At 35.6% G+C, this 13,684-nt stretch overlaps 1 protein-coding gene and 1 pseudogene across 4 annotated transcripts in view; one reads left to right on the top strand and one right to left on the bottom strand.

The window, feature by feature from the left end:
* The first annotated feature begins 2,948 nt into the window (after positions 1–2,948).
* Positions 2,949–3,816, top strand: LOC115884023 (annotated as a pseudogene).
* A 7,872-nt stretch (positions 3,817–11,688) lies between these two features.
* LOC115883995 (chitinase-like protein Idgf4) overlaps positions 11,689–13,684 on the bottom strand; it is an 85,300-nt gene continuing 83,304 nt past the window's right edge. For 2 of the 4 annotated variants that reach the window (XM_030902422.1, XM_030902419.1), the window contains exon 8: positions 11,689–12,171. In XM_030902422.1, coding sequence (XP_030758282.1) covers positions 11,960–12,171 — 212 coding nt within the window. In that variant the 3' untranslated portion in view covers positions 11,689–11,959. The remainder of the gene's footprint in view (positions 12,172–13,684) is intronic. The other 2 variants (XM_030902424.1, XM_030902423.1) reach the window with 1 other exon arrangement.

Consider the following 13,684-nt stretch of genomic DNA (forward strand, 5'->3'; position numbering starts at 1 on the left):
CCAAAGCTGATCCTTCTAAGTTTTGTTTGGCCCAACATCATCAACTCATCAACGGAGAATTTCTGATACAGAATACGTTTTGGATGATGCCAAATGCTCGTTAAGTTTGCTAATGATAGCTATAAACACATATTTTATTATGTTCCCCGAACGGTGGTAACCGCAGTCGCATAGGCCCCAAAAGAGGGGGTGACTGGTGGAGCTGGGCGCAGATAGACAACTGTCCTTATTAGCTGACATTAAAAAGACAGTTCGACTCATCAATGCCATCATGGAGGCTGGTTCAGTGAACGGTATAGCATTACAGCTGTGTGAACTGCACATTCATCTACATCATCGCGTCATCACCCCCGCCGACGGCATGATGTTATTGACATTTTATCACGCGGATGCCTACACGTATGTCAACGAGCAGAGGATACACCAAACTGACCAAACCACCATCCTAACGCGCAGAAGTCTGGTCAAGTTCGGCAATAGCAACACGTATAGGTTTCTGGCTTTAGGGAATAGGGAACAACATGTATAGGTCTCTAGGCTTTAGGGAATATTACGAATCACCTATATATGAAAGCCGTTCATCTCGTGCCTTAAGTCCTACACAGACAAGTGGTTCTAGGGAAATATAAAAACCACTTTAGACATTTACGGTAATGTAGTAGGTATCCGTTTATAGCGGTGCAAGGCAGGATAATAGATCCTTAGAAGCAAACCGTCGCTCAGAAAACAAATTGGGCGGTACCGATCGCTATCCAAGAGGCAGGAGCCTACCTGACCAGTGGGGCTAGAATTTTCACAAGAGCCTCAAGAACAGTTTCTGGTAAGAACATCCCTATCACGCATTTGGATGTAGTGATGCCTACAATTAGACTGGCCCCAGCTTATACTTTGTATTTATGCGCAAGGTATAGGATTTAGACACAAGCTAGGCTCACAAGCTTCCTATTCTACTACAATATTCCGTATGCTCATCAGACCTACAGTTTAAGATAGAAGAATAAGATTACGGAAAGAACCTGTTAAGCATTCTTGTTGGCCAAGGCCAGTGAACTGTTACACTTTCTCAAGAGGAAATATGTCAGCACTTTTTCTTTACAGGCTTAAGATACCTTAGCTGATTCAGTCCAACTAACTTTTAAGAACCTGTTGTCTCACAGTCGAACTGAACGCAGTTATGAATTATCTGATGTCGGACGTCACGGGCCATGACCAAGCCAAGGAAGTGATAATATCTTAGGCGGTAATTTATTAAGAAAATGTCAAAGCATCAATGTTAGAAGAGTCAATGCTGCTTTGACACACAGCTGTTCTCTCAATTATTCTACTGGATCGCAGCCAAAGCTATGGCGATCGTTATTTCGAACAAAAGTTTGTGTACTCGCAACTTCGGCCAAAACTGCAGGTTACGCCGCATGCAGGCTTGGGCTGCGTCTCAAGGTCTAGAGCTCTCTGCCGAATGTTATCTGTTTATTTCAAGCTGAACTGTATGTGCTTGGAAGCTCTGTTAATGCAGTACAAAGTTGAACCTGCTGAAAATAATTGCGTGACCTTTGCTGCAAGAACAAGCTGTATAAGCTGTCGAAAACGACATTCATGAAATTGCTAGAGCTGAAGAAAAAGAAGTAACTCTTTATTAAGATCCAGCACCTTCACTACAGTCACTTCCGCCTGATAATGGATTAAGTTGTGATGTTGTTCAAGGAGTACGTCCAGGTCTGGATGACTGCAATGCAGCAACTGGTGCTCTGCAATCTAATGAGATCCAACTACTTCCAGCCACTGGACTGTATGCATGAACGCTCAACGTCTGCTGGTGCATTGAGTACTGCTCAATCTGATGTGTAAGTTATTCGGCTAGACAAAGCGGGATGAGGCGTGGAACTCTTCAATTTTGCTGCCAATGGAGCCGTACAAAGATTGATAAGGAATTATTAGTCTGTCGTGTCGTATGCAAGACCCGGCAGCTGGAGGTCAGTTTCTGTCAATTGACTTTTAGTCGCTTCTAGATAATTCTCAGGAAAAATCCGTAAAAGGCGGAGCTGTTTACCAACGTTTAGTAATAATGTGCAACAACCAAGTCTCACGCCATACAGAGGTTCCAGGCGCATGTATGAACGAAACCTACGTTGTCCCGATTAGACTTAGAACGTCAACATTCCTTCTTCTAAATCTGTACCGGTCTTTCAGCTCCATTTACCTAATCAGAAATAGCTTAGAGCAACAGGCTGGTCGCTCAATGCTCCTGAGTCGAATGGAAGAGTCCTGAGCCGACATGGAATGTCTTCAAGTAATACTATCAATAGAAATAATTTTCACGCTTCACGAGGGAGTATCGAACGGCCTTGCTACATTCAGGAGTCATTCAACACATAATTTCAATCAGCAGTTTGCAGGTTTCTATCGAAATCTCAGTGTTTAAAGGAAAAAAATGCCCAGCCCACAACGATTAGGCGATAATACTTCGGGATTTCTCTCTATAACAACCGTTCTTCAATCATTTAAAATCTCACCCAATTCATAACAACCGTCAGCGTATTAAGCAGCCAATCGGGCGCCGAATTTTAATAGACCAAATTTGCACTAATCGATTCCTGACATCAAAAGTCCACCCTCGATGAAATGGTTATATCAGCAAGGGGAGAAACGCTAGATTTCGGAGGGATGTAACTGAGAGCGGTCCGAATATCATAGACCAAGAAGTTAAATATTATGGACAGCATGAGGCTTGCCCAGCTGCACAACAAGCGTGCCAACGTCAATCCAAGCAACAAAATTACCCCAGAAATTAAGACGTAAGTCGCTGTCAGTACGACTCACTTTACTCTAATTCCTTACAGTTCACCTACTCACAGTACTACTCCCAATTATCCCCAAGCAAATAATATACAAAATAATTATCCTATATATATAACAATATAAACTCTAACACGATGCCTGGAAATGTTAATTTAAATACTGCAACTAATAAGTTGGATGAAAGGAATGAAAATAGCAGAATAGATCAAAAGATGAATTGCGAGAAGATATATTTCGACAGTTGCAAAGCTCTAAGCACAAAGCATTAATGAAGTATCTTAGCACGACCAACTTCAGGATATCGGAGGCTCAGATTCGGAGTAGTCGTGGCAGTGAAGATCTCAAGAGTCATCAAGAAATTAAGTGCTACTCAGTTACTTCTGCTTGATAATGGATTAAGTTGTGACGTTGTTCAAGGAGTACTTCCAGGTCTTGTTGAAATGCTTGGTAATACTGTGCAACAACTAAGTCCCACGCCACACAGAGGCTACAGGCGCATTAATGAACGAAACCTACCTTCCCGATTGAACTTAGAACGCAGCATTCCTTCTTCTAAATCTGTACCGGTCTTTCAACGCCATTTACCCAATCAGGAATCAGAGCCTATAGCAACAGGCTGGTTGCTCAATACCTCCTGAGTCGATGGAACGTCTTCAAGTAATAGTATCAGTAGAAATAATCTTCACGCTTCACGAGGGAGTATCGAACGGCCTTGCTGCATTGAGGAGCCGTTCAAGAGATAATTTCAATCAGCAGTATGCCGGTTTCTATCGAAATCTCAGTGTTTAAAGGAAAAAAATGCCCAGCTTACAACAATTAGGAGATAATACTTCGGGATTTCTCTCTACAACAACCGTTCTTCAATCATCTAAAATCTCACCCAATTCACAACGACCGTCAGCGTATTATCCAGCCAATCGGGTGCCGAATTTTAATAGACCAAATTTGCACTAATCGATTCCTGACATCAAAAGTCCACCCTCGATGAAATGGTTATATCAGCAAGGGGAGAAACGTTAGGTTTTGGAGGGGTGTAACTGTCAGTTGTCCGAATATCATAGACCAAGAAGTTAAATATTATGGACAGCATCATGCTTACCCAGCTGAATAACAAGCGTGACAACGTCAATCCAACCGACAAAATTATCTCAGAAATGATGAGTCGCTCTCAGTACGAGTCACCTTACTCTAATCCCAATCAACCTTACAGTTCACCTACTCACAGTACTATTCCCAATTACCCCCAAGCAAATAACATATAAAATAATTATCCTTTCCATCCCATGCTATATCACTTGCTTAACAATATAAACTCTAAAACGATGCATTGGTATGTTAATTTAAATAAGGAAACAATTAAGTTGGATGAATGAAGTGAAAATAGCAGAATAGATCAAAAGGCGAACTTCTTTGAGAAGATATGTTTAGACAGTTGCAACGCTCTAAGCACAAAGCATATTGATGAAGTATCTTAGCACGAACACCGTCAGGATATCGGAGGCTCAGATTCGGGGTAGTCGTGGCAGTGAATATCTCAACAGGCACCAAAATTAATTTTTAAAAAGAATTTTAAAATCGACTACATTTTGAAGCTTCATCACCAAAGAGAGATAATGGAATATGCTGGCAGCGGAAATATCAGAGCAAAAGAACTAAATATTCCTCTAAGACCAAACGAAGACTACTTGCACCAACAAAGGTTAACCAGCGAAGAAAGAATACTCAGGGAACATGCGAAATTAGCAGAAATGGACAAGGAGGTTGGGAGTAGACAGTAACATTAGAACAGAGTAGGATTATGAATCAGTAGTACACTCAGATGCAACCTAATTCATTTTATTAGCAATAGCGGTAACATCATTAGAACAACACCCACATGGCCCAACAGTCAACCTGTGACGCATGCTAGTACTAGTTATAACCAGCATTATCCATCAAACGCTTCTGCTGAAATAAATTTCAACCTACTGGCTGTGGTGGTATGTATTATTATTATGGAACTTACGGATCTAGCTCACCGATATACAGTCCTCAAAATCTACCACCAAAGACGTTCAACTAATAGAATCACCTCTCGTTTTTCAAGAAACGAGCACACATCCAATGTATTTCTTTACGGCTATGCAAAGCGAGACTCTCCACTTATACAGCGTCCAATCAGGATTCTCCAAAGATGGTTTACTCCCGGACACACAAGAAAAAAGACGGGAAGCGACTAGACAATGGCAAGAATAACAAATCAGAGAACTCGTATCGTTTCCGTACTTTTTCCGTACTCCGCGTCAACCTGTCTCAGGTCAAACCGTGAGCATTACCGTGCATTTGATCACCGTGTCCAGGAAGCAGGAACCGAGCTCGTGCTACCTACGTCGATTTTAAAACGGTCTGTGTCAAGTCCCTCCTCCCGTCAGCAGCAATAATCATCAGCGAGATGCCTAGTGGCCAATCAGTGACCGGTATATTACCAACAATTATTTTATAACACACGGAGATATAAGCACCGCTTATTTCACCAGAAAGAGGCTCAAGTTTTTGGGCACTACTCATTTACACCTGAGAACTAAGTACACATCTGAGGACTTCGTGAATCTAACTGCTTGTTTCAAACTCAACTATATGCACTTGGGAGCTCTGTTAATGCAATAAAAAGTTGAACCTGGAGAAAATTTGCATGGCCTTTGCTGCAGGAACGAGCTGTAAAAACTGGCGACAACGATATTCATGAAATTGCTAGAGCTGAAAAAAAAATATGTAACCCTTTATGAAGGTACAGCACCTCCACTACAGATATTTCTGCTTGATAATGCATTAAGTTGTGATCTTGTTTAAGGAGTACATCCAGGTCTGGCTGACTCTTACATCCTATACAAGCTGCAGTATTACGCAGAACCATTATATCCAACTAGTTCCAGCTACTGGACAGTATGCTATCTGCTGAAGCAGAACGCTCCACGATCTGCTGGTGCTTTAAATACCGCTCAACCTGCAAGTTATTCGGCTAGACAATGCGGGGTGAGGCGTGGAACTTTCCAATGTTGCTGCCAAAGGAGCCGCACCAAGATTGATTAGGAATTATTAGTCTGTCGTATCGTATGCAAGACCCGTGTAGCTACAGACGAGTTTCTGTCAGTTGACTTTCAGTCGCTTCTAGGCAATTCACAGGAAAATCCGCAAAAGGGCATCAAGTTTTGTTATGACGTTTTTGCGAGACAACGAAGAGTGTCTTTCGACCCAGCCTCCACCTAAAATAATATCCAGCCATCACCGCAAGTTCTAAACTCCTTACCTTTCAATGAAATCAAAAGAGAAGACCCAAATAGTTTTATTCTACAGGTTGTATCTATGTTGACATTGACCACCAAGCACACCGACGCCAGTTCCAACCTTACGACTGCCACACCTGGCAAAAGAGCAAAGCAGAAGATCCCAGCGATAGATAATATAAGATCCCAGAGCAAGGCGTTTAGTAGAGCAACAGAAGAAAAACCGGAATGAGAACACCTCGGTGTCGGAAAAGCTGAGTTTCAAGGAGAAAATGAATATGTTTGCAGTGTAAACGGAGGAGAAGGGGACACCGAAGAATAAGGGGGCACCCTCAAGTTCAGTAATGGCGCATTAAAGTGATATTATTGCAATCTAAATAAGTTTATGTCGCAGTCTTCGGCGTAGAGGAAAAACTGGACTAGTAGACACAACAACCCAACCTAAAGACGAAAACAATAAGTCAAAGAATATTTTGAGAAGGAGTGTGTTACGTTAGATCCAGAAAAAAATATCCAGCCGAGGATTAGGCAGTTAGGTAAAGCTGTATAATGATTTTGGGGCAAATTGAGACAACGTGAGAATCAGGCGAAGATAAGCATTGTTAATAAACCAGAAGTGCTCTTTTGAATTCTAATTAACCCAGCAAATGACATTAACTAGTGCCTGTAAATGATTTAGACGGTTAACACGGTTTTTACACAGTTTAACGAACTATTAAACCAACTCAAGGTTTAATAATTTATCCCAAAGTGATCTAACGAAGAATAAATCAAGAATTACCTTTCATGTCAGCGGAGTATTTATTAGATATGCTCTGAAAGGATTAGAGTTCATTCACAAGAAGCCGGAAATAAAGTGAAAATTTACGGAAGAGAAATCTGGATCTTCTATGACACTATCGAACCTGAACCTATTCCGATGATATTCCAGATATACAACAGATCCGCCGAACTGCTGACAATAAAGTTATTTCAACAGAACTTTCTAAGCTCTTTGGAACAGTTTCAACTAAACGTAAATTTGGCGTTCAAGGATTTCTTTACCGTTTGAGTTTAAGAAGTATACTTTATATTACGGACATGTATAGCAGTATTATAACCCTTCCTGCATGGCTTTATATGATTCTGTTTAGCCTATGGGTACTATGGCATTCGCTGATTGATACACCGCACTCGTCGCACCAAATGTAGATAGATTCTTGGTGCGACCTTGGTGGACTTCTGAAAAGTACCCTATGTTGGTACTGATATATGTAAAAAATGATGTATTGTTTTTAATATAGTTATTTTTTCTGTATTATATCGCATACTTTTATCATGTTTTTAAAATTATAAAACCTCAGAGAATATTTAAGAATAAAGTACTATCATTTAGACCTTGTTTTTTATACCTAGTAAAGAGTTCTGTTATAATAATTACCTATCTCATCAAAACCATAGAATGTAAAAAATGCCAAGTTTCTCAACGCAATTCTTCCACTACATAAAGTTGTGAGATCTCATGTAAAACCAAGCCAGATATTTTATTTAGCTTCTATATGAGCACCTATTCAATCAAATCAAACAATTTTGTTATCAACAAAATTATCAAAATCAAACAATTTTGTTATAAATTGTTAGTATCAATATTTGTATCTTTGTTTCGGTAATAATTATAATGACTTGGCAATTGCACAGCTCCATAATTTATAAAATAATCTACCATTTCGATTACTAAGTAAATCTAAACAGTAATTATTTTAATTAATAAAATATATCATACCGTGCAATTACCAAGTCATTATAATTATTATAGCCAAAGATATTTAAACTCAAGAGATACAATTGTTTACCTTTTTCCTTCATCGGTCATTATTCTATCCTTATTTTCGCATCTCTCTTACACTAAAAATATTTGCCAGATTTACCTGTATATTGGTATTAGTATTCGATTAAATACCACAACCAATTATTAAGTAATAAATAATTTCGTTATATTTCTATAATATATCAAGTACATTAATTTGCTAACGTCAATTTTTTCATTTAATGCTTAACTATTTTAAATTTTATAATGGAAAAAATATCACGATCGTGTTTCTTTTAATAATAAAAAGCAGTTTGGCAACGTCAGTTTTAGAAATATGCCGGCGTAGTACAACGGATTTCGAGGATGAATGAAAATTCCTAGATTCTCCTGTTGCGATGTTGCTATGCCGCCGATCAAGCTCCGCATTCTTTATTTGCAGTATTATAGTATTTTTGCGTTATTTTGTGGACTTCTGTGGACATTAATTTGAAAATATGGTGCATTCATGTATTGTGTACAAGAGAGTGTATCATTTAAATCCAAATTTAACTTTTCACCGGGAAATAAAAATAAGTAGGGTTAGGTATATTATTATATCCTCTTCTCTGTAGATCAGAGGCGGACCTAGACATAAAAAATAGCAGATTTCTAAATTATATTTATTTTTAGGTTTATTTTTTAAATTGTATATTTATTAATTTATTATGTTTTTTAAATTATATATTTATTGATTAAATTATTTGTAGAAAAAAGGTACATGGTATGTACTAATTACTAATAACTTAATAACAATTTCTGTTTCCCTTTTAAGAAAGGGTACTGAATAAGTATAATCTAGGTACCCACTTGGGTTTGACAAATCATTACCTACCTTTTGTGAAAATTTTATTGGGGTGTACCAAAAATGGAATTTTGCGACCTTACGTTTTTGTTGCCTTTACAATTTAATACGGCTTTTGTTTTAAATTTTGGTTGCTATAATGTAAATGGACATCTTTTGACATACATATAATTATTGTACTTATTACATGAATTTTATGACTACTACATTTTGTTGTATTTTTACATTTTATTGTATTGAAATTCTTTGCACATGCACTTTTTATTATTTATAAACAATATGAATTTTCCTTTACAAACCAGAGAAAAAAAACTAAATATTTTTTAAGACTAAGGAAAGAACCGTTTACTAAACAATCGCCATTTTATTTTATTTATGATTTTCTAAAATAATCGCTAAACTTTTCTGATGACTGTATTATAATATCAAATAATTTTGTTTAGATTTGTAATAATTTCATTTAATGACATTCATTTATCGAATTTTAACTACAGAGCAGACTCCCTATTTGTTCTCATTGTTTCACTACGTTGACCATGATCATTCGACTAGGCAAGAGCATTATTTTAAAATTCCTCAACACCGAACATCTAACTTCCAAAAATCTTTCAGTTTCATAGCGCCACATTTGTGGAATAATATTTCTAATAACTTTAAGTTTCAATCCTTTACAGATTATAAAAAACAAATTAAAAATAATTTACTAAATTCATAACAATAAATCATTTAAAAAATTATAATTTCTTCGACTGATTTGTGAGGTCCTTGTTCTTCTGATATGCCCGTCATAGGTTGCTGTTCCGGTTACACTGTTTCGTTATGCCTCTCTGCTTATCTCCGCTCATCCCTGATAAAATTATATTTTCAATTTTTTTTATCTAATTTTATTTTTTTTAATTCTGTTTATTTTTATAATTTAATTTATTTCTATTTTGTTTTTGGGGTCGCACCACTCTGGGACTTTGTGTCATTGTATCGGTTTTTTAATCGCGGTGCGATCCCTTTAGACACACATTTTAGTAATTCTAAAATGCATATAGGTATATAATAAATATACATATAATAATAAAGTTTTTATCAAAAATATGTGAAGTCTACAAATATTAGTTTTTGGTAAAATATTGTGTTACTAGGTTAAAATAACTATTTTATTTTGTTATTGCTAATAGAGGGAGTCTCATTCACCGGAGATGAACAAGGTTTGGAACAAGATATTGAAACTGCATTTACTAATACACCCAAAATTTGATATTTTATTTAATAAAATAAAGTAAAAAACGCCTTTTGATTTTTTTAATCGTTATTCTTATGTTAAAAGCCATCTTATAATAAAAAAATTATGCCGGTTTTATTTATTTCGCTATCCTCCCTCAACTTATTTTTTTCCTATTAATATCCTCCCTCAACTTTTTACAATGCGACAAATATGTAAGTGTTATTATTATTTTTTTAAATTTATTAAACAATTATTTTTATTTCCTTAAAATACTGTCGGTCGATCGGCACGCCACTGGAAATTGACCTCAACCGTCTAAACTTTGTAAACAACTACATTGTTGCCGTTGCGCCGATACCCTATTCCCTTCTTTGTCCATTCTCTCTCGCACTCGTTGATTTTCGCAAACCAATGTGTGATGAAGGTTTAGAACGTTTTATGAATGGATCGTTGTATCTCCCGAGTTTAAATATCTTTGATTATAGCCAATAACATCCCACGAATCATATCAACCAGGTGTTAATTATACAGTGTGTTTCAAAAAAATGTGCCATCTCTCGTGGGGAGATTCCTCACGTAAAAATAAGATTTATTTTTCATATTGACATAGGTTCGATTCTGCTTTGTTTCGTAGCTACAGGGTGTTAAAGTCTTAATATTTTTTCGATTTATTATAATTTTCTTCCAAGTACTTTTACTTTTTTATTCGAAATGCTGAATAAAATGTGAGGGTAAAAGTTACTATAAGAGCTATATATTTTAATGCTAAAAAAGTGTCGATACATTCACCAAGGACGTGCATATAGGTTATCACTGGAATATTTTTCAAAAAAAAAACATGTGCGCCACTGACGTTTTTTCTTTTGATATCAAAATTGTGTAGGCCGTTTAATTCCAATTAAAAGTTATCTCTTGATATTTTGTCAAAACTGGTCTCCTTGATGAGATAAACACAATTTTATTAATCACAATTAATAAAATTAAAAAAAAAATAAAATTCATAAAGTATATATTTTACCTAATTTGCTATTAAATATTATTACCCTTAGTTATTATTACTATTACTCCAACCTACAGTACAGCAATTTCAAATAAAAAATAATAACCAATAAAAAAAAATAAATAATAAATAATCTTGTAACTCTAAAACCATGCATTTCCATACCCATGTTTATAGGAACTTTTTTTCATATTTTCTAATGAGGAATCAATGGGTAGTTATTTTTAAGACTTTCGCAAGTTAATGATATTAAAATATTTTAAAGGTTGCTATTAGACTTGGATCAAGGCAAATTAATAAAATTGTGTTTATCTCATCAAGGCGGCCGAAATCGACAAAATATCAAGAGACAAACTCTTAATCGGCATTAAGACTATTTCGCTAACAAGAGAGAAAAAAGTCAGTGGCGTTCATCCTTTTTTTAGAAAAATATTCCAGTGATAACCCATATGCACGTCCCTGGTGAATATTTAGACACTTTTATAGCTTTAAAATATGTGGCATTTATAGTAACATTTACCCAGGTTCCAACCCTCAACTGTAACTTTTACCCTCAAAATTTCATTCACGCTAAAAGTACTTGGAAGAAAATTATAATAAATCGAAAAAATAATAAGACTTTAACACCCTGTAGTTACTAAACAAAGCAAAATCGGACCTATGTTGATATGAAAACGTATTTTTGCGTGAGATTTCTTTCCACGAGAGATGGCACATGCTTCTTCAAACACCCTGTATCTTCACTTTTATTTATTTTTTCAAGTAAAAAAACTCAATTTTTCATTTAATAAAATTTTTATTCATACAAACACTAAAAATGGAGTGTTAGTCTGACAGTATTTGGTAACAAGAAAGATACATACAGTATAAACATTATAAAATGACCAAAAGGGAACAAAACGTGCAGTAAAAATACCTGCAAATTTTAAGCCCAAAGGCGATAAAAAATTTCAGCTATCTTTGTTGAACGCTTTATCATGCATATACGGACAGCTTATTAGAATAGCTAACATAATCTATTAGTTATAACATTGGCATCGTTCAATTAAAATAACTACAATCTAAATTTAGCCGCTCTCAGCAACGGATACAAGTCTGACGTGCACGTTCCCCTGAAATCGTCCAAACTGATGTCTACCAGAGCTATACCGCCGAGACCTTTGGCTTTAACGTAGCTGGCCTTGTTTCCAACGGTGTCTGGATCCTCGAAACCCACCCAAATGCCGTTATTGCCATCTTTGTCGGGAAGACGGAATGCGTAAGATCCTAAAAGAGAACAAATATAAACATTATTTAAAATAGAAAACTTTGTTTCCCATGGTGAATTTTCAAGAAATGTTACTACAGGCCAGTAAACGTAGCCGAGTATTATATATGTAAAGGTGGAAAAAATTAGTAACCAACCAATCTCAACGGGAATATGTAGATAATGATCTCCTATTTAACCCCTCAAAAGCCCCATTCGATCCCAGTGGGGGAAGTTTGAAAAAAACCGCCGCCATCTTGGATTTTTTCGTTTTTTTTTCAAATATCTCCGTTTGCTTAACTTTTTGGAAAAAACTAAAGATATGTTTTTTTGTAGAGAATTAAATTTAGAATATTCAACCTTCAATTATTTTTTTTTCTAAAATAAATAGTAATAGAGATAGAGCAATTTTTTACTATACGTTTTATAAATTTTCCAGTTTTTTTTTAAACCAATCAGTTATAATTTTTGCGTTAACAGTATAGTGTTAATATAGATAAACCTAGTATTAATTTATGCATTAAACCAATTAAAAATAACGTTTAAATATTATTTATTAAATAAAATTATTATTAAATTAAAATTATTAAATAAAATCTGCCATGACGTCATCCTGAGCGTCATTTTCGTCCTCAACTAAAATACAAAAGTTTGTACAACTGATTCCGTAGCACTAACCACACTTTGAAGAGCATTTAAGACCCAGTTTTCTACAAGAGCAATTTTTAGAGCACCGACTCTCTTTGCAATTGCAAAAAATTAATTTTAGTAGGTCAGGAGGCGCCACATCTTCTGTTGATTGTATATATAGGTGTCAGATTGCCTTGTTGATCTTTCTTCCATCCATATTGTAAAGGATCTAACTTGTTACCAATCCATTATTGAATCTAGAAAATACAATTTATAACATTTCCTATAATAGATACAGTGGTGGCCAAAAGTATGGAAACTTTTTTAATTTGTCATTTATGCTGAGAAATTAAAATATGAAATAAAACGACTTATATAATCGTGACCTACAAATAATTTCCTACAAAACCTAATACATTTAAATAAAAAATTACAGCTATCAAAAAATATATAAAAAATTATGAATATTTTCTTGGTCAAAAGTATGGAAACTTAAGAAGAATGTTTATTAAAATTCAAGATAATATAAAAATTACTAATATTTAGTGGAATATCCCTTTGAATTAATTATTTCTCTACATCTTCGTGGCATCGAATCGATCAATCTCGTACAATCTTTACTGGAAATGGCCGCCCATTCAGTTTTTAGCACTTCCCATAATTCATTTTTATTTGAAATAGAATGGCTTCGAATTTTCCTATCCAAATGGTCCCATAAATTTTCTATGGCGTTAAGATCCGGAGACTGTGAGGGCCAATCCATTAGTGGAACATTATGTTCATTTAACCAATTTTGAACAAACTGAGATTTGTGCTTGGGATCATTGTCTTGCTGGAACAACCATCTGAGTGGCATTTCTTCATCAGCATGAGGCAGCATATTATTATCCAATATGTCTTTGT

The sequence above is a fragment of the Sitophilus oryzae genome, unplaced genomic scaffold (assembly GCF_002938485.1).
Source record: "Sitophilus oryzae breed Bouriz unplaced genomic scaffold, Soryzae_2.0 scaffold_2008_pilon_pilon, whole genome shotgun sequence".
Classification (NCBI taxonomy): Eukaryota; Metazoa; Arthropoda; class Insecta; order Coleoptera; family Curculionidae; genus Sitophilus; species Sitophilus oryzae.